Source organism: Arctopsyche grandis, chromosome 9 (assembly GCF_051622035.1).
Source record: "Arctopsyche grandis isolate Sample6627 chromosome 9, ASM5162203v2, whole genome shotgun sequence".
Taxonomy (NCBI): domain Eukaryota; kingdom Metazoa; phylum Arthropoda; class Insecta; order Trichoptera; family Hydropsychidae; genus Arctopsyche; species Arctopsyche grandis.
The window spans coordinates 5,479,025-5,506,850 of record NC_135363.1 but is presented as its reverse complement, the minus strand read 5'-3'; the positions used below and the strand labels follow the sequence as shown (position 1 = coordinate 5,506,850).

At 35.2% G+C, this 27,826-nt stretch overlaps 4 protein-coding genes and 2 long non-coding RNA genes across 6 annotated transcripts in view; 3 read left to right on the top strand and 3 right to left on the bottom strand.

The window, feature by feature from the left end:
- LOC143917125 (aminomethyltransferase, mitochondrial) overlaps nucleotides 1–10,373 on the bottom strand; it is a 64,362-nt gene extending 53,989 nt beyond the window's left edge. The window contains exons 1-2 of the mRNA XM_077438537.1: nucleotides 9,988–10,373; nucleotides 9,746–9,933 (exon numbers count right to left, since the gene is read on the bottom strand). The gene's annotated coding sequence lies outside the window, so the exon portion shown is untranslated. The remainder of the gene's footprint in view (nucleotides 1–9,745; nucleotides 9,934–9,987) is intronic.
- LOC143917148 (uncharacterized) lies at nucleotides 163–18,605 on the top strand. The gene is made up of 3 exons (XR_013261047.1): nucleotides 163–414; nucleotides 13,542–14,273; nucleotides 18,559–18,605. It is a non-coding gene; the product is annotated as an uncharacterized LOC143917148 (long non-coding RNA).
- Nucleotides 707–6,053, top strand: Rfk (Riboflavin kinase). Its single transcript, XM_077438552.1, has 3 exons — nucleotides 707–918; nucleotides 4,617–4,768; nucleotides 4,838–6,053. The coding sequence occupies exons 1-3, from the start codon at nucleotides 798–800 to the stop codon at nucleotides 5,045–5,047; spliced, it is 483 nt and encodes a 160-aa protein (XP_077294678.1). The 5' UTR covers nucleotides 707–797; the 3' UTR covers nucleotides 5,048–6,053.
- On the bottom strand, nucleotides 6,120–7,654 carry RpS27 (ribosomal protein S27). The gene is made up of 3 exons (XM_077438560.1): nucleotides 7,581–7,654; nucleotides 6,624–6,843; nucleotides 6,120–6,246 (listed from the first exon to the last, which is right to left on the bottom strand). Exons 1-3 carry the CDS (start codon nucleotides 7,584–7,586, stop codon nucleotides 6,218–6,220), a joined length of 255 nt encoding a protein of 84 aa, XP_077294686.1. The 5' UTR covers nucleotides 7,587–7,654; the 3' UTR covers nucleotides 6,120–6,217.
- On the bottom strand, nucleotides 13,592–18,876 carry LOC143917146 (uncharacterized). The gene is made up of 2 exons (XR_013261046.1): nucleotides 18,562–18,876; nucleotides 13,592–14,340 (listed from the first exon to the last, which is right to left on the bottom strand). It is a non-coding gene; the product is annotated as an uncharacterized LOC143917146 (long non-coding RNA).
- A 1,607-nt stretch (nucleotides 18,877–20,483) lies between these two features.
- Nucleotides 20,484–24,831, top strand: LOC143916911 (uncharacterized). The gene is made up of 4 exons (XM_077438195.1): nucleotides 20,484–20,687; nucleotides 20,778–21,011; nucleotides 21,135–23,698; nucleotides 23,845–24,831. The coding sequence occupies exons 1-3, from the start codon at nucleotides 20,568–20,570 to the stop codon at nucleotides 22,500–22,502; spliced, it is 1,722 nt and encodes a 573-aa protein (XP_077294321.1). The 5' UTR covers nucleotides 20,484–20,567; the 3' UTR covers nucleotides 22,503–23,698; nucleotides 23,845–24,831.
- The last annotated feature ends 2,995 nt before the right edge of the window (nucleotides 24,832–27,826 follow it).

Genomic DNA, 27,826 nt, shown 5'->3' with positions numbered 1-27,826 from the left:
AACAATCCTAAATTTTGAGTTAAAGACCGCAAAAGCCTGTAAAAATCGCGGATTTTTTTAAACGCTCATATCTCGTAAACGATCACCCACCAACAAAAATCAAAATTTAGTAAAGATTGGTTAGTCTGGTAACTCAAAAACGTGATTTTTTGTTGCTCAGTGTTATTAGTCACATCACGAACGCCCAAAAGACAATTTTTGCCATGAAAATCGCGAATACGGAATATTTGGCACTCGAGTTCTCGTTAGTATGATGGACTTTTCGGCTGCCACATGTTCCATTATACAGATTTTAGTGACTTTTGGGCGAGCGCTTTGGGACCAATAATCACCGAACCGGTCACGTTATGTATGACTCGAGTCATTTTTATTACTTTCTATATTTTTAAGTTGAACAATGTTAAATTATAATAAGTGTATTTACATACATAAATTTGGACCACCTGTCGAAAGGAGTCCTCAATTTTTGCAGAACTTTGCTATGAGGTAGCTACGCCACTGAGTATATTATATCGCCGTCAATTTAGTTCAATTGGTCAACAAGCGTTTCTCTTGATATATTGCCAATGTATGACAATTGTCCGCATGTCTAAAATTAGCATAAAATATGACAATAGCAACGAGATAACCGACATTGGAATATGTGGTAATAATTAAAAAAAAAAGCCATAATGTCAAAGTTGCAATGTAAGTCATGGTCGGTTGTTAAGGCCGATAGAGCTGTCAGTGGAACGTGCTCGATCAGTCGTCCTCCGTCGGTGGTGGTGGTGGGTTGTGTCGAAAGTTCGCATGAAGCGATGACTTTGGACGAATCGATCTGCCAGCCTCAGGAGATGCGCCTCCACCTGCCCTACTTCACCGCTGGTCGGGTGGTCGAGGGCTTCGGCCGCGGCTCCAAGCAGCTCGGCTGCCCTACGGGTAGGTTTCACGTAACGTAACATCGTTAATCGTGACGTACTACACTACACACTTCACCACTACACCATTACACCACTAATGAGGTGTAGTCGTTATTTCATTGCGATTTCTCCACCGCGATTTTCCTTCGTTGAAAGTTTCTTCGTCGCGTTTTCCTTGTTTCTCATTGGTCGCAGATCTTAAAATTTTTCTATATAAAAAGTGTACTTGTATATCTGTGTGGTTTCAAGGTGAAACTGTAGATATATTATAACTTGTACGTGTGTACTAGTCGATTGTATGGAAAATGAGATAGTATTAATAAAAGTTTTTATTACAACATCGCACTTGCTATTATATACGCACTCGTTTCGTTTGCATATTATTTTATAAGAGCTTGTTATGGTGTGCGTTGATTTAATCTTTAAAGCACATAATTATTAAAAAAAAAGTTTATTTTAAGTATAAATTCTGGTACTTCTATTTTAGTAATTACGTATCATAAACATACATATTGGTATAGTTAATTATGATCTTTTTGTATACAATATACAATGCTTTATACAAAAAAAAATCTGATCTGACCAACTCATGACTTTATGTATATATTTGAGGAATATACGAAGTATAAAAAACTAAATTCGATAATGAAACATGCATATGCGTTCACACATTCCGGCTGTGAGAGCATTTTCGATACAAATTGAGCGCAAATGTAGGGAAACGTTCACAAGACAAAAGTTCCACTTCCGGTTGTTGTATTTTGTTGAAAATTTTTTTTATTACTTAAAATCAGTATAAATATTATAAACCTAAAATATCAAGAAGATAGAAATGTATAAAAGTTTAAAATAAAATAATGAAATATTGTCTAAAAAAAAAAATTACTACTTCCGGTTTACTAATTCTGACCAAAACCTTATCAACTCTTAAGTTAGTACATAAATAGTACAAATATAAATTTTCAGCTTGATGCTTTCAGGGGTGTGGAAAAATCGCGTGGTCAAAACATTTTTGACTTTTCTAAGAGGAAAAAATTCCACTTCCGTTTTATTAAATTTAGTGATTTTTTTTTATTTTCATCACATTGATACAAGGATTATACTTGAATTTTCTCGTGAAGAGCACACATGTTTAAGGGGTCGAAAAAAATAGTGGAACAAAAATCGTACAAGAGTAAAGTGCCACTTTCGGTTGACGGGTGCTCACCAAATTTTATATATAGCTTGATATTAAGCTTAAACTTCTAGATATGAAATTTCAGTCAATTACAACATAAAAAACCTCGATTCTCTAGAGTAAAAGTACTACTTCCGGTTTAGGAAAAAATATTTAAAGAATATTGGGGTATCAAATTTACAATCTTTATTACATGTAATAAAATTTCAGTCTGATTCGGTTAGCGGTTTGGGATCTTTAATTTAATTCAAAAACTTTTAATTAAAAAAGAGGTCACCTATAACTTGTAAGGGGAGGACCATTTCCAGTAGACTTAGAAATTTGATAAAAATTAACATCATATCGATAAGAATTTCAGTAACCGATAGGACGGACAGTGTTCAAGAAATCCCCAAAATACAGACACACACATTTTTTCTAGATCATGAAAACGTAATCAGTGATCGATTCTGAGTTCGAATCAATCAAAATCTCGAGTTCGAATTTTCGCATGATCACAAAACTTCATCTATTTAGATCAAGTAATAAGATCTTTTTTTTTACTTTATTTACTTTGTCATAGAACCCGAAATTATTTTTCCCGAGGCCCGAGATTCCTCTCGGCAGCCCTGATTACAGATAATACCAAAAACATTGTAAAAAATGAAGGTTAATAGATTTTTTTTTAGATGCAGCTACGGAAATAAAACCGAATTCAAGACCACAGGCGAAAAACAATTTCTTTTATTGAAATTTCTTATCTTTAAAAATAAATTATAAAATACACTTTTATTTCATACTTTGATTTGATGCCCGTGGCTGTCCTTTCCCCCCTTTACACGCCACTGGCTGTTTAAAAATCTAGGCAAATAATTTATTTAATGCTTCGTGCATATTTTAGAATACCTAAGAACTGTTTGAATGTAACAAAACTTTTTTTTTATAGTTAAAAAAAATTATACATAATATATTCAGCCATTGTCAGTGTCATTGCTTAACCGTTTGCCCGCGGCCGTCTTCTATGGAAGCTTTGCGCGATAAGTCTGTAGCACGGCTGTCTTCCATAGAATTTCTGAACTTTGCACGGGATTTTGAGCATTATATGCGCCTATTTCAACTGTTTTAAGGTTCAAAATTGGTTGAATATATTACTGAGAGTTGAATGCCATCTATTCAATTTGCTTAAAATGAATATATACCAGTCAAAATTAGTTTTTTGTGGAACCATTCTGAAACCTCGTTTATGTGACGTCACGTCTGTTGAACAATGGCGACGATACGTCTCAATTGTATGAAGAATGATTATTTGACAATTAACCCTTTGGCTGCTACGAGGTTTTTCAATGTCCAAGCGAAAAATGCTAACATTTGTAATTATTTTGAAAAAAAATAAATATAATATTTTTTTTTACATACTTCGCCGAACGCTCGTAATTTTTATAATACTTTATATACATTTTTAAGAAGCAGTTGTGGACTCGTGCTCTCTCTTTCTGTCTTGCTTTTACATGCGTGCGTGCGAAAGAGATACCTACATATATACACTAAATAAGTTTTGACGATTTTTTTCAACAATCTATTTTTAGACATCGATGTATCCTTACAACATGCGATATATTCGAAAAAGGTAGTGGTCTTTCTCTCTTTCTTTCTTGGTTTTAATTGTGTACGTGTGAGCGAGACACACAAGGATGCGAAGTTTCTAATAATCAAATAATTTTTCAACATGTATCATAAACATTTTGTATGCATTTCAGTTGCATTTGATTGATTGCACGAATTCGTGACGTCTCGTGACCTATATAATTGAAAGCGGATTTCTAATGTTTTTTGCCATTTATTTTAACTCTGCAAAATGATATCGGACAGTGAAAGTGATGAAAGCGAAATAATAGCTCCTCGCCGAGGAACTCGACAAATCAGCAGCTCTACTGATTCTGAAAATGAATTTATCGACAATAATCAATTCCCAAGTAATAACTCCTTATATGACATTGACAACGAACCCGAAATTTACTTTGATGATGAACCCGAAATTGAAGAGCTTTTATTTAAAAAATTGATAAATATTTATAAAGCATGATTGAAAAATAAATATAAATACGTATATAAAAAAAATGTTTCGTGCCACTGATGCGCTGGCGACTCAAAGAAAGTATTGAAATACGACAATTAATGACGACAACAACGATCGTCGTAGCAATCTTCGCCTATTTCAAAACAACGATTTATCGTTGTTGTAGCAGTCAAAGGGTTAAGCCAAAACTACGAGATATATTATATATTTTATTGTTTAAAATAATACTCTATCTGTTAATTAACATATCTGGTTACTTGAGTAAATATTAAAATCTGTATTTAAGGTCGAAAACTCGATTGCCAAATTTGCGAAAAAGGTACCACCACGTACAGGGCTTGTTCGCTATATCTATTGCCGCGGGTTAATGTTAATTGTTAAAGATTCAACAGATCTACAATAGTTGACTATAGATTTAAATATAACTAAATAAAAACTGCCGTTCACTACTAATCACCGCTTTTAAAATATTATATGATTACAGCTAACTTCCCCCGTAGCGTCGTAGAAACCCTGCCGAAAGATTTCATCCCCGGAGTATATTACGGATGGGCTCGCGTTGACAAACAGCCAGTATATAAAATGGTCATGAACATAGGATGGTGTCCGTATTACAACAACGAACAAAAATCAATGGTGAGTACCATCGAAACGGAAAACTTGATCAAATGGAAACTCATCGTAAACTAGTGCTTTGAATTCTAGGAGACTCACATATTGCACGAGTTCGAAGACGACTTTTACGGATCTCAATTGAAAATATGCATACTGGGCTATCTGCGGCCGGAGAAGAACTTCTCATCGCTCGACGACCTGATCACAGAAATAAAGAGCGATATAAAGAATGCGGGAGAAGCGCTCGACGATGATAATTGTTTGCAATTCAAAACGCATAGTTTTTTCAATGAATGTTAGATGAAATCTAACGTCTAGATAAAGCAGTGCGTAGTTAGCAAAATACTAATCATTTTTAACACCGTTTCGTACTTATTTTATACATCTACTTGTGACATTCAGTACTTATTTTATTATGTGTTGATGAATAGCACGAGTGTTATGAATGCTAGGGTGAATTGTATGTCATATGTATAAGTGAACGAATTGAATCGATATTGATTGATAGTTCCAACTTGTCTGTGTATATATATATGAGCCGTTATATTTGGAAGCGTTATAAGTCCATTTATTTAAAGAATATATTCAACCCTTTGAGTGCTGAAGTCTTTTCTGTTTCCGCCAACATTTCCAACTAAAATTACATAGAAAGCAGGTATGAAAATTGTAGCTCATCCGAACAAATCCTAGATAACTATCACTGAGGATGTCGAGTTTTGTAAAGGTGTGTTTAGACTCTTAATATATCTTGCAGTTATGGATTTCCATCGAGAAATTCTGCTATGGTTATAAATTCAGATATCGACATGGATACAAGACCCATGTTCAATGCTACCTGGAAAGGCTTATTGGGTTTAGCTGCAAATGGACGTATACCACTCTCAATAATGATATTCCTCCGATAACTTGTTTTCACTAATCTGAGGAGTTTGTATACTGTTTGCTAATTTGTTTTCAAATAAAACGGTTCATATATGTAGTTTGGTTTTAAAAATCTCGTGTATTCAAGACTGGCTACAATTGCAATTTTAATTTTTAAATGACTTGCGTGATGTGATTGTTATATGTATATAATTATTACTTGAATTTTACTTAATTCTTACCATTTAGGTGCTGTGATCACTTTCTAGTGATTTTTAATTGAAAATTTTATACTGTTAGTGTGCGGATTTTATTGTTTTTTATTTGCTTCGAATCAATGTAAATATTATAATATACAAAAAAATATGTAAAAGTTGTATGATTGGAAATTGTATATTTTCCCTCTTGTTACTTGTTAAATAAAAATTTTTATATGGAAAATTATATTTTTATTTGCAGTTTATATTGTGAAGTAATAAAATATATATAAGGATAAAATGAAAGCCTGATGTAAGTGTGGAAATGAAATAAGCCTTTATTTAATAATTTTATAGAAAATCATACATACAATGAAAAACCATAACATACACAGGCTCCTAAGCGGAGAACTTAGTGTTGTTTTTTTCTGAAGGAACATCCTGAAACAAATAAAAAACATGGTTTTAGTCATAAAGTTAATTGAATAATGATTTTAACAATCTGCAGTAGGAAATAAACTAATTATATAAACAAGATGAACGGCAACAAGTATTCAATAGAAGTCAAAATTCGTACTAAAAATGAACTGAATCCTTGATTAGACTTTCTTTCAAGCATTATATTTCAAAATTCAAAAGATTTAATCAAAAATAGCAAATGCAATTAAACTGTTATTCATTCCAAATACAGTTGCATCGTTAGCCGTACTCATGACGAAATTTCGAATTGATGCATCTTATATATATAAACATGACCAGATTAGCATAGATAAGATTAGTTGCAACATGAGTAAGAATACAATAACAAATCATATTACCTTCTGTTAATCTAGCTCGTCCACCAGTGGGTTGGCATAGAATTGTAGAGCAGCCGGGACATTCCACGGCGTTCTGTGCATGGCTAAATACTGTGGTGATTTTAAAACATCCAGGGCATTTTACGTCCATAAAGTATGAGTTCGGGTGTTGAACGAGTCGTTTGAGTTTGTGACGCCTCTTCTCGGAGACGGGCGACGGGTGCAAAAGGTCAACCGCGAGCTGAAATCAAAATACAATATTAAACCTACTATTTCAGAAGATTCCTCAAATGAGGCTGAACAACGCCTTTCAATCAATGAATCATACTATTACACCAAAAAACTTCAAATAAAATAAATCATGAATTTGAATACTAATCTACTAAATGTTTTAATAAATATTATCTTCAGATGTAAGAAGATCGTTATATAAATTTAGACATTGAAATTATTTTTAAGTATCAGTACATATTAACAATACAATACATTATAGATAGAAAGATAGTGGTATATATGGTAATGAAATTTTGAATGTTAATTAAAATAAATCAATATGTAATTCGATACAAAATTGAGTGTCGAAAAAAAAGTATGGCGATATTATATTTAGCAGCGAGGTCATGTGTAAGTTTCACAATTGAGGTTAGAATTGATAAATGTGTCTGGGTGGGCGGTGGTGAATGTGAATGGGGGCGCGGGGACTCCGCCACGTGTTTGAGTGTGAAAACGAGCTTGTGGGTAGGCGCGGGGGGCTCGGGGGGCGTAGGCATCGCCTCGTGACATTTGCCATGTGTGCATGTGCGCGGCCGTGGCACGCGTTGTATGGCACGTGCGAGGCGGGGCTCCGGAGGCGGTGCCCCCATATGAGGGGGGCGCCTTGCGATGTGGGGCGCCTTGCGATGTGGGGCGACGGCGCTACGCCCCCGCAGCTCGTTCGATTCAATGTTTTGATGTAAAAATGTGTGAGAGAGGACGCACCGGCATGGTGACGGCAGCCCGGCAACAGGAAAAGGAAGTAGTGAACGCGCCTGCGCCTCAACAACACTGACGCATGGACGACAATCGTGCTCTTTATATATCGCGTTACTATTTCACCATTTTAATTAACATTTTGCAATATTTCCATCGCATCTAAAATCAATATCTGGTATAATTCATACGCAGAATCCTTTAAGGGATCGATTTATATATATATAAAGTAAATTTTCAATTCGTTTTACGATTATCCCAATTTATGATTTTAATTGGTAGCACTGATGATGTTTAGATAATATTTGGGTACAATAAATTTATTGTAATCAATATTTAATATATCAGGAGACAGATAACAGTTAATTGTGATGTGTGTTATTATTTTATTATTAATATAACATCAAATATGACGGTTTTTGATATTTTAAAAAAGGGGAAATTGTGTCAATATCTCAAACACCAAAGTCATTGGCTATTTCTATTTAAATATTAAATTAATACCGACCGAAATTATAAAAGTCAACGAGTTTTTATTATTTGCATTAAAAGCCAGATGGCCATCGGCTACGTCCACACTATCGATATCTACACCCGATATTTACGAATTTTTCCATAACCAGTTCCTAAATAGCAACGACAAGTTGCAATATGGGAACTGGATATGGAAAATTCGAAAATATCGGGTGTAAATATCGGTAGTGTCGACGTAGCCATCGACCCAGTATGTATTATCAACTGTATTGCTTCCCTTCTTCGATTTTTTTTATTTTCGATTTTCCAGGTTTCTTTTAAATTATTTTTCGTTAGTTTTGGTAAAGAAAAAATCGAAAGGAGTGGAGCCTTTTTTAAATGTGTGTAAATGTATACCGATTGATGTTAATGATTATTTTAATCTAATTGACCATTGACTATAATATTTGTCTTACTTTTATTTCTATTGCCAGCGCGTTGGCCTGATAAACATATTTTTACGTACGCCGCGGATTAAGCGAATAGAATCCCAGAGACTATGTGACCGTTCAAGGGTAATCTGTTAACGGATTAACTAAGTGCTTGCACTTAGACCAACGGATATCTGTTATCGGATTAACTAAGTGCTTGCACTTACTTCCAGGATTATATCTGGACTCTAAGTGCATTTAGGCAAAACAATAACCGTTATTAGTCCTTTCTCAGAATCGGTACGGGGAGACTCAATGTCGTGGAAATACATATCCGAATACGTGACTATACAACAGGTAAACAGATTAGACGTCTTGAGAGATCTACCCTTTATAAGGTGGTACGTAGGCGATATCATGTCATTCTGGACTGATCACTGCCAGTGCGTGTATCTCCTTAATCGTCAATAAATGCTGTGAAACGACTGTTGGCCTTTTACTTGGATCCTCCACCCACCCCTACGCAACAATATCAATATAAAATGTTACAACTTTATCCTTATATATATATATATATATATATATATATATATATATATATATATATATATATATATATATATATATATATATATATATATATATATATATATATATATATATATATATATATATATATATATATATATATATATATATATATATATATATATATATATATATATATATATATATATATATTTATATAAAATGCCATGTTTTACTTCAAAATATTTAAAGTATTTTTGCTGTCATTATATTTCTAAAAATTCGTAATGTTTTGTGTTCAAATTATAGTTATAAACCCAAGGAAATTCAACGACTTTTATTTTAAAATAATGAAGGGAATATGTAAAAGATGACTATTTTCCGGAGAGAACGTTTCCGCCATGCCAATGATTGTTGAAAGCGTGTGTAAGCGGGGTGCGCTTTATAAAGAATTTTTGTAGAAGTTCTACGACATGGTCGAGTTTGGGTGGTCATTATGTGATTCGAAACCGATTCAATCATGTTGCTGGATATTACTTTACTTCCTTTCACCCCGTGATATAAAAAAGTCGATTTTACAAATTGTTTCCCCATAGTTTTATAGTAGAAATAAATTGATTTGTTGAAGACACAGGACATTGTTTAAAATTTGTTTTTTAAAAAATGTTCTTTTTAAATTTTTTATTTAATAATTTACAATATACGACGCAAGTTTTCCACTAGGTCTATGGGAACTAGTCTTATTGTGAAGGTCTTCTTCACCACCAGTCCGCCATGTATTGTAGACAGATTCGTCTGTGTTCGGTATTAATACAACTATATGTTGAATGTGGTATTTATTTGGTAGTAACACGTATACACAAGTATGGTTAATTGTTGGTAAAAGTATGTCGTTCAGAGGTCTCTGGATGTGGTAGAGTGTCGCTGGCTCGGCATTCGGCTATGTCCGGCTAGTCTCTGGATACGGTAGAGTGTCGCTGGCTCGGCATTCGGCTATGTTCAGCAAGTCTCTGAATACGGCAGTGTGTTGCTGGCTCGGTCGGCTGGTTGATCTTCCAAGTCCGTGTAGTGAAGTGGTGGCTGGTCAGGAGCTGGATGTCGACTGGTCTGCTGCTTTGTGTCGACGCTTGCTGCTGTGGGTCGACTGGCGTTGTTTGGGTTGTACCTCCTTTTATAGTGTTTCTGGAATCGCCTGACCGATGGTGGTGGTTTGTTGATGCGTAAGAAAGGAATGCACTTTTGTCGAGGCGTAGAATTTTCTGGAAAGCTTGATGGAAGTGGTTATTGATGCGTACGAGCATTTAGTTGTTGATGCGTACAAGAGGAATGCACTTTTGTCGAGGCGTAGTATTTTCTGGAATGCTTGGCGCTGTTCCGCTCGATGTATTTTGTTGTTGCGGAATATTCTCGAAGGTTTCGATGACGATGACGACGACGAGATTCCTACAGGTCCATTAATGGAAATCCAAAATTCGCATTTTTTACTATAGCCTATTATACATATCGAAATAAATTATACAATGAAGGTATAAATATATTAAATACTCACAAAACAAGCATATGTATGTTTAAGAAAATCAACGATTTCTGACTAGCTTAATTTGCGGGAGAGGAAGGAGATTGACAATTTTATTAAAGCCATGACAACAATGAAGTCAGACATATTGGTCAACTCTAACAGCAGACTGTCGATATGGATTTAAATTTAAAAAAACCATCCAGATCTTACCAGCAGCGATATACGTAATCGTAATTATCGAAAGAATCAAATAATTTATTCTTATAATTTCTGGTCGGGATTTAGATATACGGTCTCTCTGCTGCTAAGCAATCATTGAACTTAAATACATATATCACAAATGGTTCTTGGGGGTAGGACGAATGAGACGATTGGCTTGTTGATGCACAGAAGTGTTATATTTGGGAGGCGGGGAATAAGTGGTGTAGCGACGAACCACCGGTTCGGTGATTACTGGTCAAATGTGAACCTGTCACAGGACAACTGGTCGCTCTAGATCGGTCACTCGTGATCATCCGTCACGCTAAAACTGGTCACGAGAAAACTAGTCACACGCTAAAACTGGTCACACGCTGAAACTGGTCACGAGAAAACTGATCACACCCAAAAATTTAAAATTGGTCACACAAACAAAAATATTCTCAAATACTTTTTATTTACGAAATTTTTATTATTATCGACTAGACATATGTTCGAGCCAAAGGCTCTCGTGGCCGTTTTTTGTGGTCTTCGCGAAGAGTTCGCGGGCATCTGTCAGCTCATCTGACGCTCTCTAGCCTCTAGCCACGCCGACAAGGTTGGCAATCGCTTTTGCGTTCATTTCACTTTGACAGTTCGTATGTCAAATCACAAATCTTAATTCACCGCGTTAAATGTACCGCAGGGAGGTCTATGAAAACACTGATTGTGTACTAACACTAAGAGGATCCTTTATTTATGTTCACTTGTTACAATAGTAATTATATGTAAAAAAGAAGATCGTTTTCGTTTCTCAGCTTCGGAGCCAATGGGACGTTGCCATCGTCTTCATCTTTAATATGGACGGTATCTAAAAGTGAATTCGTCATTTTATAATGAACTTGTTACATCTCATCTACATAAATAAATCGTCGGTAACATTATTTGTTTATCTTTGTTACATTGTATAACATTTTCTATATGTCATCTATATATTATAATATATATTCAATTGTAAATAGGTTTTTGAGCTCTTTTTCCTATTTTGCTGTGCATTAACATTAGAATAATATAATATAAATGATTACTATCCAAATAAAATAAAATTGTAAAATAGAAAATGATCAGTAGATCAGTAGCTATTAAAATAGATATAATATGTATTGTGAACATAATTTCGTAATAATAAAAAGCATTTAAAAATCAAACCAAATAATATATATTCAAGAATATGTTTATGTATAATGTGTTGAAAACATAATAAATCATTGTATTTACTGTGCATAAAAGTTTTTTTTTTAATTTTGTTCCTGTAATTTAGATTTATATTTTATATATATATATATATATATATATATATATATATATATATATATATATATATATATATATATATATATATATATATATATATATTTTTTTTTTTTTTTTTATGTGTATAATATTTTATAATAAAAATATAAAATAATGATTTTAAACTGATTTTATTATTTTAAGAATTTTTATTTTTTTAGCTATATGTTTCGTTCAAATTTTTTTTACAGATTACACGTTGCAGTTCTTTATACCAGTGCTTCCCAAATTGGGGGTCGCGACCCCCTGGGGAACCGTATGATTTCTCGTGGAGGCCGCGAAAATATTCAATAGAAAGTACAAATATTCATTTATGTATATTTTTCCGCATTACATATTTAGGAAATGTATATATTTAAGGAAATATTTCCCAAACTTGAATGAGGATGAAAGGAACAATTGGATAAGAACACCATTTGCCAAGTCCTTAAAATATGATCATATTACGTGGACAGTCCAAGAAGAGTTGATCGATATCAGATCAGATAATTTGCTTGAAGTGGAATTTAATGAAAAAAGTATTTCAGAATTTTGGTTAAGGCGACAGAGAGAATATCCTGCTATTGGAAAAAAAGCCTTTCCACGGAAACTTTGGAAGATGCTTTGCGAGTTAGCATTTCTGACATTGTACCCGATATCGACTTATTATGTAAAAACATACGACCTCATCTATCGCATTAAATTGTTTCATGTGCGTAGTTTTTATTTAAAAAAAAAATGTTTTTAAGCAAGTTCCTATAATTTTGTACTGAATATAAATATGTGTATTATAATTGTAATAATTACTGCCAAATAAACCTTTTAACTAGAAAAAAAAATTTTTTAGGGGCCGGGAATTAATTATTTCAAATTTAGGGGGACATGAAAGTAATTGGGAAGCACTGCTTTATACGACACTTTATTGTATCATAATTTAACTTCAAAATGAAATGTATCTTATGAAGCGGTTCAAATACATAAAAAAAAAATACCTGTGAGAACATCGACAATACTATATTATAATTGTATGATATATGTACTTTCAAATAAATTTTAAAATTTAAAGTTTGTTAATAATGGCCCAATAAGTGCCGCAGTATCTCTACATTCCAGCTCAACACGGGACCCCAGCATGAATACCCATATGTCTACTAACCCATTTGAACCCAGAGCTCGCGTGAAAACACATGTCCCATGTGCCCAGGACTATTTTTTCGTTTATTTTCCAAAATCTTTGAGTTATTTCATGGGAAATATTTTTTATAGGATAGGGATGGATAATTAATTAATTTTTCAACATTTTTAATTTTTTTCAAGGTGGTGTCGAGAACGACCTTTGGGGCTAATGAAACATGTTTTTTAAAATAAAACAAAAATCACAATGGAGTCACATAATCAGTTATAATACTTTCTCTCTGGTTATTATTAATTTTATTGTTAATAAATCTATAAAATTAATTTTAAAAATAACAAACACGCATCTCTTCGATAAAAATGATATTTTCAAATCGCATAGCATAACACACGTAGGTACATATATTGTGATATGGAGGATGAACGAATGAGACGACTGGCATGTTAATGCACGTGTTTATTATATGACAGCTGAAGACAGAGTGAGTAGCAGCTGTCCGAACCCAGCCGGGTTGGTCCCCACTCGCAGGAAGGCAACCAAACTCGACCATGTCGTATAAGCGAGCCGCCACATCACTCCCCCCCCAGCATCAGCGATACCAAAATTACAAAGAAACAAATTTTACAAAAGAAAAAAAGTTATTGTTACACAAAAAGCAAAAAAATTATTGAGTGGGGAGAAAAAAATTATGTTGACGTGGGTCATCCGCTGTGTACATAAGTGTACCGCCCTGAATGGTCGGTAGATTCGAGGGCGGTGACGTCGCGAGCAGGACGGTGGGTGGTCCGATGGTCGCGCGATGCGATGCTGCGGCGGCGCCGCTCTTCCGAGGCTGATGTCGGTTGGTGGGGCGGCGGGGGCGGCAGGGGCATCGATGTGGTTGATGATACTCCGAGCTGGACTGTGAGTCGTTGTGGCTCGTGGAGGTGTTGTAGCGCTACCGCCCGTCTCGGCGTGACGACGCTCGTGGAGACGGACGGGGCCTTGATGATGATGATGATGATGATGGTGCTGAGGTGGTGTATGTCTTGTGGTGCTGGATGACCGTTCTATGTGTAGTGGATCGCGCATGACTCCACATCCAGCTGTCAAGATCGTCGTCTCATTCGCTCCCCCATTTTTTAAAAGCATATACAACAACAAAATCAAACTGTTGCCGCGCTGTCACCGGCGCGGCGCAGTTTTGCACCCGTTCTGAAAAATGAACACAGATAATCCAGTGCCACTGGCGCAGCAGTACGATCCGTATGATCAACTTACACATCTATGCCAACAATATGAAATCAGATGCAAACAATATGAGATAACTATAACCGATTTAAAGAAAAGAATTGAAACAATGGAAAAAAAATCCAGGCCTTCTACATCTATTCTAAATAGGAGCAAAAGTCTTGACAATATGAATAAAGACTACCACACGGATGAAGAAGAACTTGAAAATGAACTTAGCCAAAATGCAGAGAAAAGAAGTAAAAAAAGAAAAATAGATAAAGTATTATCTTCCCCGCAAAATAGCCTGAAAGAAACACAAAAACAGCAAACCAATAAACCTAACAAACAACCACTTCCACCACCTATTTATGTGAGCAATGTTATTGACTTCAATAAGTTTAGAGCTCATCTATTATCAACAACAGAAACACCACCCATTCAATGTCAATTTAAATTAATTTCAAATAATAGTATCAAAATCACTACACAAACCGAAGAAGATTATCGCAAAATCAACAAAACACTAAATGATTTAAAACAACGTGAATGTAAAGACAACGAAAACCCCCTTCACAATCTAGAGTACCACACCTATCAACTCAAGAATGAAAGGTGCTATAGAGTGGTTGTTAGAGGTTTACCGCCATCAACAGACGTTAATGAAATAAAAGATTCTTTCAAAGATAAAGGATATGAAGTGGCCAATGTGGCAAATATTATGAAGAAATTTACAACCGATGGTGAAAGACAAATAAAACATTTCCCACTATTTTTTGTAGACCTGGTGCCAAAAGAAAACTGCAAAGAAGTATATGGTATTAAAGAACTTCTACATTGCAGAGTAACAATTGAACCACCAATGAAAGTAAAAGACATCCCTCAGTGTACAAACTGTCAACAACTTGGGCATACAAAAAATTTTTGCAATCGACAACCTAAATGCGTCAAATGTGCCGCAGACCATCACACAACAAAATGCAACAAGCAGAAAAATGTTCCCCCAACTTGTGCCCTGTGTGGCCAGCAAGGACATCCAGCTAGCTACAGGGGGTGTGAGGTCTATAAAAAAAAAATAAAAGCATCACAACCCAAAAAGGTAACAGTAACACAACGCGTACAACAAAATCAAATTGAAGTTGTTGATAAACAAACAACTGTGGACAAAACATATAGTGAAGCAGTTAAGTCCCAAGCAGACAAAAGCAAACAAGATATCGGGCAGGAAAATAAATCAACTGAACCTACCATCGGTGGCATGATGCAGTTGCTATGTGACTTTCAAACTGAAATAAAACACCAACTCAACTGGCTCATAACCAGAGTGGAAAAAATTGAAAATCAGTGCAAATCACCAAGTAAACATAATAAAAATGACAGATAATTCCCTACGCATATTAACATGGAATGCAAACGGACTCAATCAGAGAGTCCATGAACTTGAAGTGTTTCTAAAGACAAACAACATCGATCTAGCACTAATATCAGAAACACACTTTTCACAAAGAAGTTACATAAAGATAAACGGATACTCGGCTTATTGGACAACACATCCTAGTGAACGAGCTCGCGGTGGTACTGCTATTTTAATCAAAAAAAATATCCAGCACTTCGAACAAAAAGATATCAGAGAACCATTCATGCAAGCTACTATCATCACAATTAAATATGGCAATGCTGACTTAAATATTGCTGCAGCATATTGTCCTCCAAAGCATACCATCACAAAATACCAATTTATAAACATCTTTAATTCCCTTGGGCCAAGATTTATTATTGGAGGAGACTACAACGTTAAACATACAGCTTGGGGATCACGACTTATAACTCCTGGTAAAGGAAACAACCTTCTATACGCGATTCAGAGCTCCTCGTGCGAGTATCATTCCTCACAAAAACCAACCTTCTGGCCGACCGACAGTAAAAAGGTACCAGATTTAATTGACTTTTTTATATCCAAAGGAATAGCCCCAAACCACATTGAGGTCGAAGGAATAGAGGACCTTACTTCTGATCACACACCAGTGCTAATGACACTGAGCACACTGGTAATTAAAAGAATAAGGAGACAGAACCTGACAAATAAACGCACTAACTGGGATATGTTCAGGAAAAAACTAGACCAATCAATAAATTTAATAGTGAAACTTAAAACTATAGAAGATCTCGAACTACACACTCAAAATTTTATTGACTCTGTACGAGAGGCTGCGAAAGAAGCTACACCTGTACCAAAAGAAAAACCAGACCAAATCATTAATTACCCCATGGAAATTAGACAATTAATTAAAGAAAGACGTAGAACAAGACGAATATGGCATAGAACCAGAAATATTGCAGACAAAAGAGAATTTAACCACATAAGTAACAAAGTTAACCGACTTATTAAAGAGCATAAACAAAATTGTTTTGAAAAATATTTGGAAGGTTTGGGCCCTGCAGCTGATAAAAATCACTCACTATGGAAAGCAACTAGGAAATTCAAACGACCAATTCTACAAATACCACCTCTGAAAAATGCGCAAGGAGAGTGGATAAGAAGCAACAAAGAAAAAGCTGAGCTGTTTGCACAACACTTAGAGACAGTATTCCAACCACACAATATTCAATCTGATGCTGATTATACACCAATGTATCAACCACAGCAACTAATCAAAACTGTCACCCCTATGGAAGTAGCTAAAGAAATAGATGACAATATAAATCCTAAAAAGGCACCTGGAATTGACGAAATCTCACCGGGACTATTCAAGGAACTTTCAAAAAAGGCTATTATCATGCTAACATACTTATACAATGCATGTTTCCGGCTCAAGCATGTGCCAGAGTGCTTCAAAACTGCTCAAATCATAATGTTGAAGAAACCTGAAAAGTCACCCGAACAAGTAACATCATACAGACCAATATCCTTGTTGCCTGCGATCTCTAAGCTTTTCGAAAAACTATTATTAAAAAGACTCAAGCCCTTAACCGATGTTCCCGACTTCCAATTTGGATTTAGGTCGAAACATTCTACCATCGATCAAGTGCACCGTGTTATTTCAAAAATAGAGCAATCGCTAGAGGAAAAAAAGTATTGTCCGGCTGTATTTCTTGATGTCTCACAGGCCTTCGACAGGGTATGGCACGAAGGACTTATCCACAAAATCAGCAAGTCATTACCTGGAAATTATGTCAAATTACTGGAATCATACTTATCCGGACGCAAATTCAGAGTTGCTCATGAGGAGGCATTCTCTAACTTTTTCACAGCCTCTGCAGGAGTACCACAGGGAAGCGTAATAGGGCCTATACTGTACCTGATATACACTGCTGACATCCCGACAAGCGAAGAGACATTCATTGGAACATTTGCAGATGACACAGTCATTATGTCATCGAGCGAGTCACAGGAGGAAGCATTTGAACGCCTGCAGCGTGCACTGGACAAGATCAGCAAATGGACCAAGGACTGGAAAATGAAACTCAACGAGCTAAAATCAATGCAGGTCACATTTGCACTGCGACGAAATAGTGTCAGCACTCAGACTTTCATAAACGGAATCCAAGTTCCACAAGCTTTGTCAGCTAAATATTTAGGACTGCATCTTGACTCAAGGCTTACGTGGAGGCATCACATTAAAAAAAAAATAGAACAGATTCGAATTAAACAAAGAGAAATGCATTGGCTAATAGGAAGACACTCCAAATTAGACCTACAATGCAAAAAACTGATATACCAGGCAATCGTGAAGCCAATATGGACATATGGCATACAACTGTGGGGATGCAGTAAGCCATCCAATATCGAAAAAATGCAAAGATGTCAAAACCAGTTTTTGAGGATTATCACCGATGCATATCGCTTCGTCACAAATGAAGAGATCCACAAGGACCTTAAAATCAAAAAAGTAAAAGAAGTCATCCGAGAATGCGCTGGGAGGCACGAGTTGAGACTGCACCGTCACCCTAACATAGAAGCGTTGCAGCTATTGGACACAACTCACCAGCAGAGGCGCTTAAAGCGAAAAAAGCCTCACGAATTGGTGTTCTGAATGTGAGAGATTCAGAAGCCCAATTCACAATTTTGGGGACGGAGTGATGATTCCGTAGTGCCCGTACATGATCTGAAGAGCAACGATATCGCTGGTGATGATTTATCGGGAATCGATAAGATGGCACCAAAAAAAAAAAACAAAAAAAAAAAAAAATTTTTTTTAAAAGCACCTGTCGTCGACGTTGTGGCTGGACGTCGGTAGGTAGGTAGGTAGGTAGGTAGCCGTGTCTGCTCGTTTATTGTCACCCGCGGGCCGCGACGCGCTCTGTTGATGGCGATGGGGGCGCGGCGGGTAGCTTCTCCCGCCTGACTCGGCGAGGCAGGGATGAGCGGCATGTTGAAATTGATCGAGGCTGCGTGGCTCGATGTCGGGGGTCACCAGTATGGAGGATGAATGAATGAGACGACTGGCATGTTAATGCACGTGTTTATTATATGACAGCTGAAGACAGAGTGAGTAGCAGCTGTCCGAACCCAGCCGGGTTGGTCCCCACTCGCAGGAAGGCAACCAAACTCGACCATGTCGTATAAGCGAGCCGCCACAGTGACATATACACATCGTCAACAAAAAAAAGGGTGCACCCTTTTAAAAGAAGAAATGTCATAAACGAGATTTTGGGTTCAAAAGTCGTAAAAACAAAATACATGAAGACAAAATAATTAATTATTATGATACGGTACAAAACATTTGTCATGCAATGGAATTTCGCAGTTATCACAAGCGGAAAACGTTTTATTTTTACAGTGTCCACAATTTCTCCTTTTCTGTTTGACTAATATCAAATGTCTTCCAACTTCCTTTTGATTTTGATTAACTTTGCCGGGTCTGAATGGGACCAATTGTATTCGTTTTTGACCATAACACTTGCACAACGTCTCTTTTACCTGTCTGATAAATCCTAATTTATCAAATTTACAACCAAAACTTTTGCTTAGAATCCAAGCGTTATTCACAGCTACATCGATGTTCCAAAACAAAATAGGCATGTACCATTTTTTCCCTCTAATACTTATGTTATAGTTAGAAATATGGTTATCCATTTGATCAACCCCCACCCATATATTTATTATACAAATTTATACTAAATGGTTGATTGATTTCCACCCTACTTTTTTCTTTAACCGAATATCAGTTTCCAGGGGTGGTAATATGTATGTATGTGGAATCCGGAAGTTGAGACTCGTCCCAATTATCAATTTCTTCCCGTATCTCTGCAGTAGTAAAATTGCATTCTCTGGAAAAAAATATGTGTCATTATCCCAAGGAGTCATATACGACTCCGTCGACTTTTGATTTTTTTTCAGGAATATGAGATATATAAACGCAATTTCTCTTTTGCATATTATACAATAAGTCCTACTGTATTAGAAACATAAAGATAAATAAAAAATATGTAAAAATAAAAAACTTACGTATGTTTTCTCTTCGACATATCTGCAAGTCGAAAAGCGCTCGATGTTATTCCCTCAAAACTCCAAAAGGAACTGATTTAATTTCGTGTGACTTTCTTAAAATTCATCCCTAACATCTAACCAAGCGTAACGAAAGGTTTTACGGCCGGCCTGAGTGATCCCTTTATTTTACGACGCAAAATTGTAAAATGCCGTGAATGACCGCGCTGGCATACATCGTGTAAGTTCATAACTGACCGCGTGGGTTCAAATGGGCTAAGCTGACATATCATAGTAAATGATTTTGAACAAATGTCACATTTGTGTGGTTTTAACCCAGTATGAATACCCATATGTCTACTAAGAATGTTTTTCATCGTAAATGATTTTGAACAAATGTCCCATTTGTGTGGTTTTCACCCAGTATGAATACCCATATGTCTACTAAGATGTTATTTCGTAATAAACGATTTTGAACAAATGTCACATTTGTGTGGCTTTACCCCAGTATGAATACCCATATGTCTACTAAGATTTTGTTAAAAAAAAAACACCTGTGAGAACATCGACAATACTATATTATAATTGTATCAAAATTTCTCGAGAAATCTCGAGACGACATTTCATGATCACAACCTCTAGCCTCGACGCGTCACGGAATTGTCTCTGAAAAAGTTGGCAACCCTAGTCTTAAGCTTCTACAAGCGTCTAGGCATCCATTGTCGACTATCGACTAATCGACTTATCGAGGACACTATTGAGCTTCTTCCTCTCTCAGGTAGCGATGGAGTGCAGACTTTGTCTCTGCCAGCAGGGTCCAGCAGGGTCCTTCGTCTCCATCCATGACGACCCTCATCCACCTCAGCGTTTGGTGCAACGCATTTGGACCTGCTGTCAGCTGCGGGTCAGTCGCCGTCACTTATCAAGTGTAAGCCATTGCTATTGTTAATTCGCTACTCCTCGTGATCTTTACCTTTGCCTTTCACATTTGCAGGTTAGGAAAGGTGACCATCTGCCAGATACGATATGCCTTTCTTGTCTCAACAATCTGGAATTGCTCGACACCTTTCGAAACTCTTGTTTTCGGAATGACACAACGTCGAGGCTGGAATTAGACAAGTGTTTGAAAGTCAAGCCGGAGGAGGTTTTGCTGGAAGATTTAATATGGGAAGATGAGTTGGGTGCTGATTGCCCACCCAACATTTCCAGTTCACCCGACGATGGCCAGGTAAGTCAATAGGTTTCTAGTGCTTTAGATCGATTCTAAACAAATTGACATGTAAAATGACATCTAATCACACTATAAATATACATACATATTTAATTGAATAAAGTTCGGTTTATATTTTAGACACCTGGAAGAAAAAATACTTCGAGAGATAATGTGGCAGCAATAATAGATACCAATACACACATTCCAGTGGAAGAATTAACATTTCGAAATGCTTTAGATGAGATGTGCTCTACAAATTCTGAATTGGATCATAAAATCAATAGTGTGACACAAAAACACTCGGATACTCGACGAAAGCTGCATTATTGTGACATTTGTTCAAAATCATTTACTACGAAACACAGTCTTAGTACACATATAGCTATTCATGCTGGGGTAAAGCCATACGAATGTGACATTTGTTCAAAATCATTTACTATGAAATATCAGTTTAGTATACATATGGGTATTCATGCTGGGGTAAAATCACACAAATGTGGCATTTGTTCAAAATCATTTACTTCGAAACGAAATCTTAGTGCACATATAGGTATTCATACTGGGGTAAAGCCATACGAATGTGACATTTGTTCAAAATCATTTACTACGAAACACATTCTTAGTACACATATAGGTATTCATGCTGGGGTAAAGCCATACGAATGTGACATTTGTTCAAAATCATTTACTATGAAATATCAGCTTAGTAGACATATGGGTATTCATACTGGGGTAAAACCACACAAATGTGGCATTTGTTCAAAATCATTTACTACGAAACACATTCTTAGTACACATATAGGTATTCATGCTGGGGTAAAGCCATACGAATGTGACATTTGTTCAAAATCATTTACTACGAAACAAAATCTTAGTGCACATATAAGTATTCATGCTGGGGTAAAGCCATACGAATGTGACATTTGTTCAAAATCATTTACTATGAAATATCAGTTTAGTAGACATATGGGTATTCATGCTGGGGTAAAATCACACAAATGTGGCATTTGTTCAAAATCATTTACTTTGAAACGAAATCTTAGTGCACATATAGGTATTCATACTGGGGTAAAGCCACACAAATGTGACATTTGTTCAAAATCATTTACTACGAAACACATTCTTAGTACACATATAGGTATTCATGCTGGGGTAAAGCCATACGAATGTGACATTTGTTCAAAATCATTTACTAGGAAATATGAGCTTAGTAGACATATGGGTATTCATACTGGGGTAAAACCACACAAATGTGGCATTTGTTCAAAATCATTTACTTCGAAACGAAATCTTAGTGCACATATAGGTATTCATACTGGGGTAAAGCCACACAAATGTGACATTTGTTCAAAATCATTTACTAGGAATTATCAGCTTAGTAGACATATGGGTATTCATACTGGGGTAAAACCACACAAATGTGGCATTTGTTCAAAATCATTTACTACGAAACAATATCTTAGTTCACATATAGGTATTCATACTAGGGTAAAGCCACACAATTAACAATGTGACATTTGTTCAAAATCATTTAATACGAAATATCAGCTTAGTAGTCATATGGGTATTCATACTGGGTTAAAGCCATACAAATGTGACATTTGTTCAAAATCATTTACTATGAAACAAAATCTTAGTGCACATATAGGTATTCATACTGGGGTAAAGCCACACAAATGTGACATTTGTTCAAAATCATTTACTATGAAATATCAGTTTAGTAGACATATGGGTATTCATGCTGGGGTAAAATCACACAAATGTGGCATTTGTTCAAAATCATTTACTACGAAACAATATCTTAGTTCACATATAGGTATTCATACTAGGGCAAAGCCACACAAATGTGACATTTGTTCAAAATCATTTACATCGAAACAACATCTTAGTGCACATATAGTTATTCATACTGGGGTACAACCAAACAAATGTGACATTTGTTCAAAATCATTTACTATGAAATCTCACCTTAGTAGACATATGGGTATTCATACTGATTTAAAATTACACAAATGTGAAATTTGTTCAAAATCATTTAATACGAAATATCAGCTTAGTAGTCATATGGGTATTCATACTGAGGTAAAGCCACACAAATGTGGCATTTGTTCAAAATCTGTTAACAGGAAACAACATCTTAGTAGACATATGGGTATTCATACTGGGTGAAAACCACACAAATGTGACATTTGTTCAAAATATTTACGATGAAAAACATTCTTAGTAGACATATGGGTATTTATACTGGGGTAAAGCCACACAAATGTGACATTTGTTCAAAATCATTTATTACGAAACAACATCTTAGTAGACATATGGGTATTCATACTGGGTTAAAACCACACAAATGTTACTTTTGTTCAAAATCATTTACTATGAAATATCACCTTAGTAGACATATGGGTATTCATGCTGGGGTCCCGTGTTGAGCTGGAATGTAGAGCTACTGCGGCACTTATCTATCTAGACAATTGGGCCATAATTAACAAACTTTCTTTCTCGCCCTCGTAAGTCCAAGTTCTTACTAATAAAGGGTTCTCTTGCTAGAGCCCCTAATATCAAACTTGGAGACTGTAAGATCAAATTTGTCAACGAGACCACTTATTTGGGTTTTGTTCTCGATGTCAGGCTTACATTCAATGGTCATATTGGGAGAGCATTAGATAAAGCTAAGGTTTTCTTTGGTCGTATTGGTCTCATTTGTGGTCGCTCATGGGTAGAGGTCGGAATCTGAAGGGTCCGGAAACGTGCCGCCTATTGTTCCATTGTTGTAAATCCTTTGTAAAAAAGGTTCGGCAAACCTTTAACAATGCATTTACAATCTTTGAACAATAAACAGCCCCTTCAGATTCCGGTCTCTACTCATGGGGTTTGGGTTTCCATGAAAAACGCTTGGTATACGATGCTGTGTTTGTTAACTCTTTGACGTATGCATCTAGCATTTGGGGTCATCTTGTCGAATTAAAGACTATTTGTGCTAAATGCCAACATATTCAATGAAATTATGTTACAATTACTCGAGAAAACATAAAAAGTTTTTCATTCATGTTTTTGCAAGGGCAACAAATCCTTTAATCATGAGCCTACCATTGACGGAACACCATGCGTACAAATTCCTACACATAACTCCCATGATATTTTAAATTGTTCTAAATATGAATAAATAAAATAAAAAACATCTTGTTGTATCGTACGCGTAGATATATTGATTCACTATTTTGTTTTTTCATTTATGAATCGAACGAATCCTATTTTAACTAGTTCAAGGATTTTTCTGTTTTTAGCATAAATTTATTTTTTTCGGTGCACTTGCAACAAGCTCGCGGTGCAAGTGCAGTTAATAACCACTGCACTAGGCTAAAGCGTCTGGTTTCACTTCCGTTCTAAACTTACTCCCCTTACTAAAAAAAATTGTAAAATTGCTTTAGTGTTGTTATAGTTAGGTTTGAATAGTAAAATAAAATAAAAGTATGTACATAGGTAAATTGAAAACGACCTTCAGAGGAACAATTTTTGCTTATACCATATCTCCAGTTATTAAAATAATGCTCCTTGCACCGTTATACCTACATCTACAGATAAAGAAAGAACATTTTCGGTATCTAATAATTTTTGCACTAAACTGAGGTCGGCATTGGGGGATAAGTCTCTCAATGCCTTAGTGTTTCTCAAGTATTATTACATATGTTCAAATTAGGAAAACTAAATAAAAATTTTAATTTATGATATACATACTGTATTATATTTGTATTTCTTTATTATATGTTTTTTATCACCTATAATATTTTTCCAGAATTGTATAATGAAACAAAATAAAATTTGAATTGAAAATCTGGAAATTTTTGAATTTGATTTTGGACCCGGATATGTCGGGTTTTCAGAAACCCTAGGATATCATAAGAATCCCTAACATATCATAAGTTAGAATAAATATTAATTATGTTAAAATATAACAATATTATGTTTAATATTATGTTAAATATTAAATATTATGTTAAAATATAACAATATTTTAACATAATTGAAATATAACCGCGATGCATGTACGGATGTTGAAACAGCGGTCGGCAACCTATGCCACAGGTGCACGCAGTGGTGGACTGGGACTGAAATTAGTGCATGCCAGGAGTCAAAGGGGGATCCCCTTTGACTTTGACCCAGGGTTAAAAAAATTTGTCCCCCCCCCCCCCCCCAAATATCTAAATTTTCTTCTTTCCATCACGCTAAAAATCAAGGGTAAAAAATCAATAAAATTTTCAAAAATGAGAATTAACAAATTTAGGTACAAGAAAAATGGCAAAAGCAAAATAGATCCATAAATTACATTGTATATTTCGTTTTAACCCTTGTCCTAGGTAAATAGAATGCATCATAAAATAATGCGGCATAAAAGTGGCTTTTACTTTCGGTAGAAAACAATCAGAGACGTCATTTCAGCTTTTTCTTGGGGGGGCAGGCAAAGATTGGTCAAATTGAGTTTTTTTCAAAAAATCTTTTTTATATCGTAATAAAAATGGAAAATATTCTTTCCAAAAATCGACCATCAAACTGTGTCACTAAAAAACTATCAATTAACTTAATTTCTACCGACTATCTATGTACATAATGTACGTTAAATAAAGTTACGTAACGTACCATAAATAAAGTTTTGGGATCATGCGATAATTCGAACTCTGAATCGACCACTGATCACGTTTACATAATATAGAAAAATGTGTGTGGCTTTGTGTGCCTGAGTGTGTGTTTCTGTGTGTCTTTTTATTATTTTATATATGTATATTAATGCTTCTAATCCTGGAAGGTTACTTCAGCACCGGGATTGCGGTGCTGGGAATTTCCGATCCCGGGATCCCAGTGCTGTCACCGGGATTTCAAATGTATAAGAAAAAAAAGTTCAATTTGCATGTTTTCATATTTCAAAAACGTTCAATTACATTTTGCAAACTCTCCCGATGCTTCACGCAAAAAATACTCCCATATTGGCGTACTAATTTTGGGAGTTTGGCTACATTCTTTAAATTTTCGGTTCGCATCCACACCCCTGAACGTATCAAGCTGAAAATTTATATTTGTATTCTTTATGTACTAAATTTGATAAGGTTTTGATCAGAAAGCAATTTTATTAAATAACTAAAACTTTTTTTGGACCGAATTCGTTACACATGAACTTTAAATCCATCTCATTCGTTGTTTTTTGAGAGAATGGACGTCTGCAAATAAAATAAAAATACGAGAAATAAAACCATTTGTGATTGAACTGATTCAGTAAAATATTAATTTAAAACTTTTCTTGAAAACAAAAAATATACAAACTTTCGGAAAAATAAACGTTATATATCTGTTTTTGAGACAAAATAAAGTAAAGGGTAAACTAACGATTCGCTCCATAGGATGAACAATTTCTAAGAATTTTACCCGAGGCATACCACTTAAAAACCAAAATATACTTGCCTCGGGCATGTTCGCTTGTATGGCCAGTCCGCCACTGGGTGCATGCATGATGCATGCGGAATGTCTTGTATTTTGGGCACATTGCTCTTAATGCTTAATTGATCCCTTTGCCCATTTATTATTAGAAAAAATTGAGGGGATAAAACAGAGCTTGCAGTTTACCATAGACGGTGTTTTTCCTGTCGAAGCCAAGCAACTGCTTTTGTCTACTACTGTAAACAAAAGAAGACAGTTGGAGCTGTGTATCCAAAAGGCTGCTCAAAAAAGGATCTTAAAACTAGACTCGCACTCAAGACTAAATGAGACAAATCTATTCCTCCGCACATTGAGTAAACTATTAAAACCATCTGTGGCAGGTTCAAAATCTAATATTAATGTTAAAGAAGCAGTTTTGTTTTTTAGAAACCTGCCATTGTTTAATGTATTAACAATATTTGGCTCAATAGGCTCAGTATTTGGAAGGATATCAGCACTTTTAAGACAATTAATAGAGAAAGTGAATCCACGCCGGATATATTGTTATTATTGATGGCAACAAAAATTAAATATGAAGAGTTTGGTTGTGCCTCTCTAAAATCTGTTTGGTGTCCCGTCAATAGTGTGGATGCTGAAAAGTATTTTAGTAAATACAATATAATTGTTACCGATCGTCGCACGAATCTCAAAAAAGAATCTGTAGAAATATGCTCCATGTTAATAAAAGTACAAGAGTAAATTGAGATTCGAATTGATATGAGAAAATTGTGGCTATTTTTTAACGTAAATAATTATATATTTCTTTATGTTTATTAATAGAATAGCTTATTTACAATATATAAAAAAAATTCGGGTGTGACCAACCCATGACTTTATCTATGTATTTGAGGAATATAAGAAGGTTACAAAACTAAATTCGATATTGAACTGATGACTATGATAGCGATACAAATTGAGCGCAAATGTATGGAAACTTGCACAAAACAAAAGTTCTACTTCCGGTTGTCTGATTTTGTTCAAATTTTTTTTATTACTAAAAATAACTATCAGTATCATACTCATTAAATATCAAGAAAATAAAAATAATTTTAAAGGTCAAAATAAAATAATGAAATATTGTTTTAAAAAAAAATACTACTTCCGGTTTACGAATTCTGACCAAAACCCTACCAGCTTTAAGTTAGTACATAAAGGATTGAAATATAAATTTTCAGCTTAATACGTTCAGGGGTGCGGACAGAGCAGTGGGCACAACATTTTTGAGCTTTCTACGAGGAAAAAATTCCCACTTCCGGTTCATTAAATTAAATAATTTTTTTTTTATTTTTACTTAAAATCACTATTTTTATTATACACAATAAATATTAAGAAGCTTAAAACAATTTAAAAGGTCAAAATAAAAT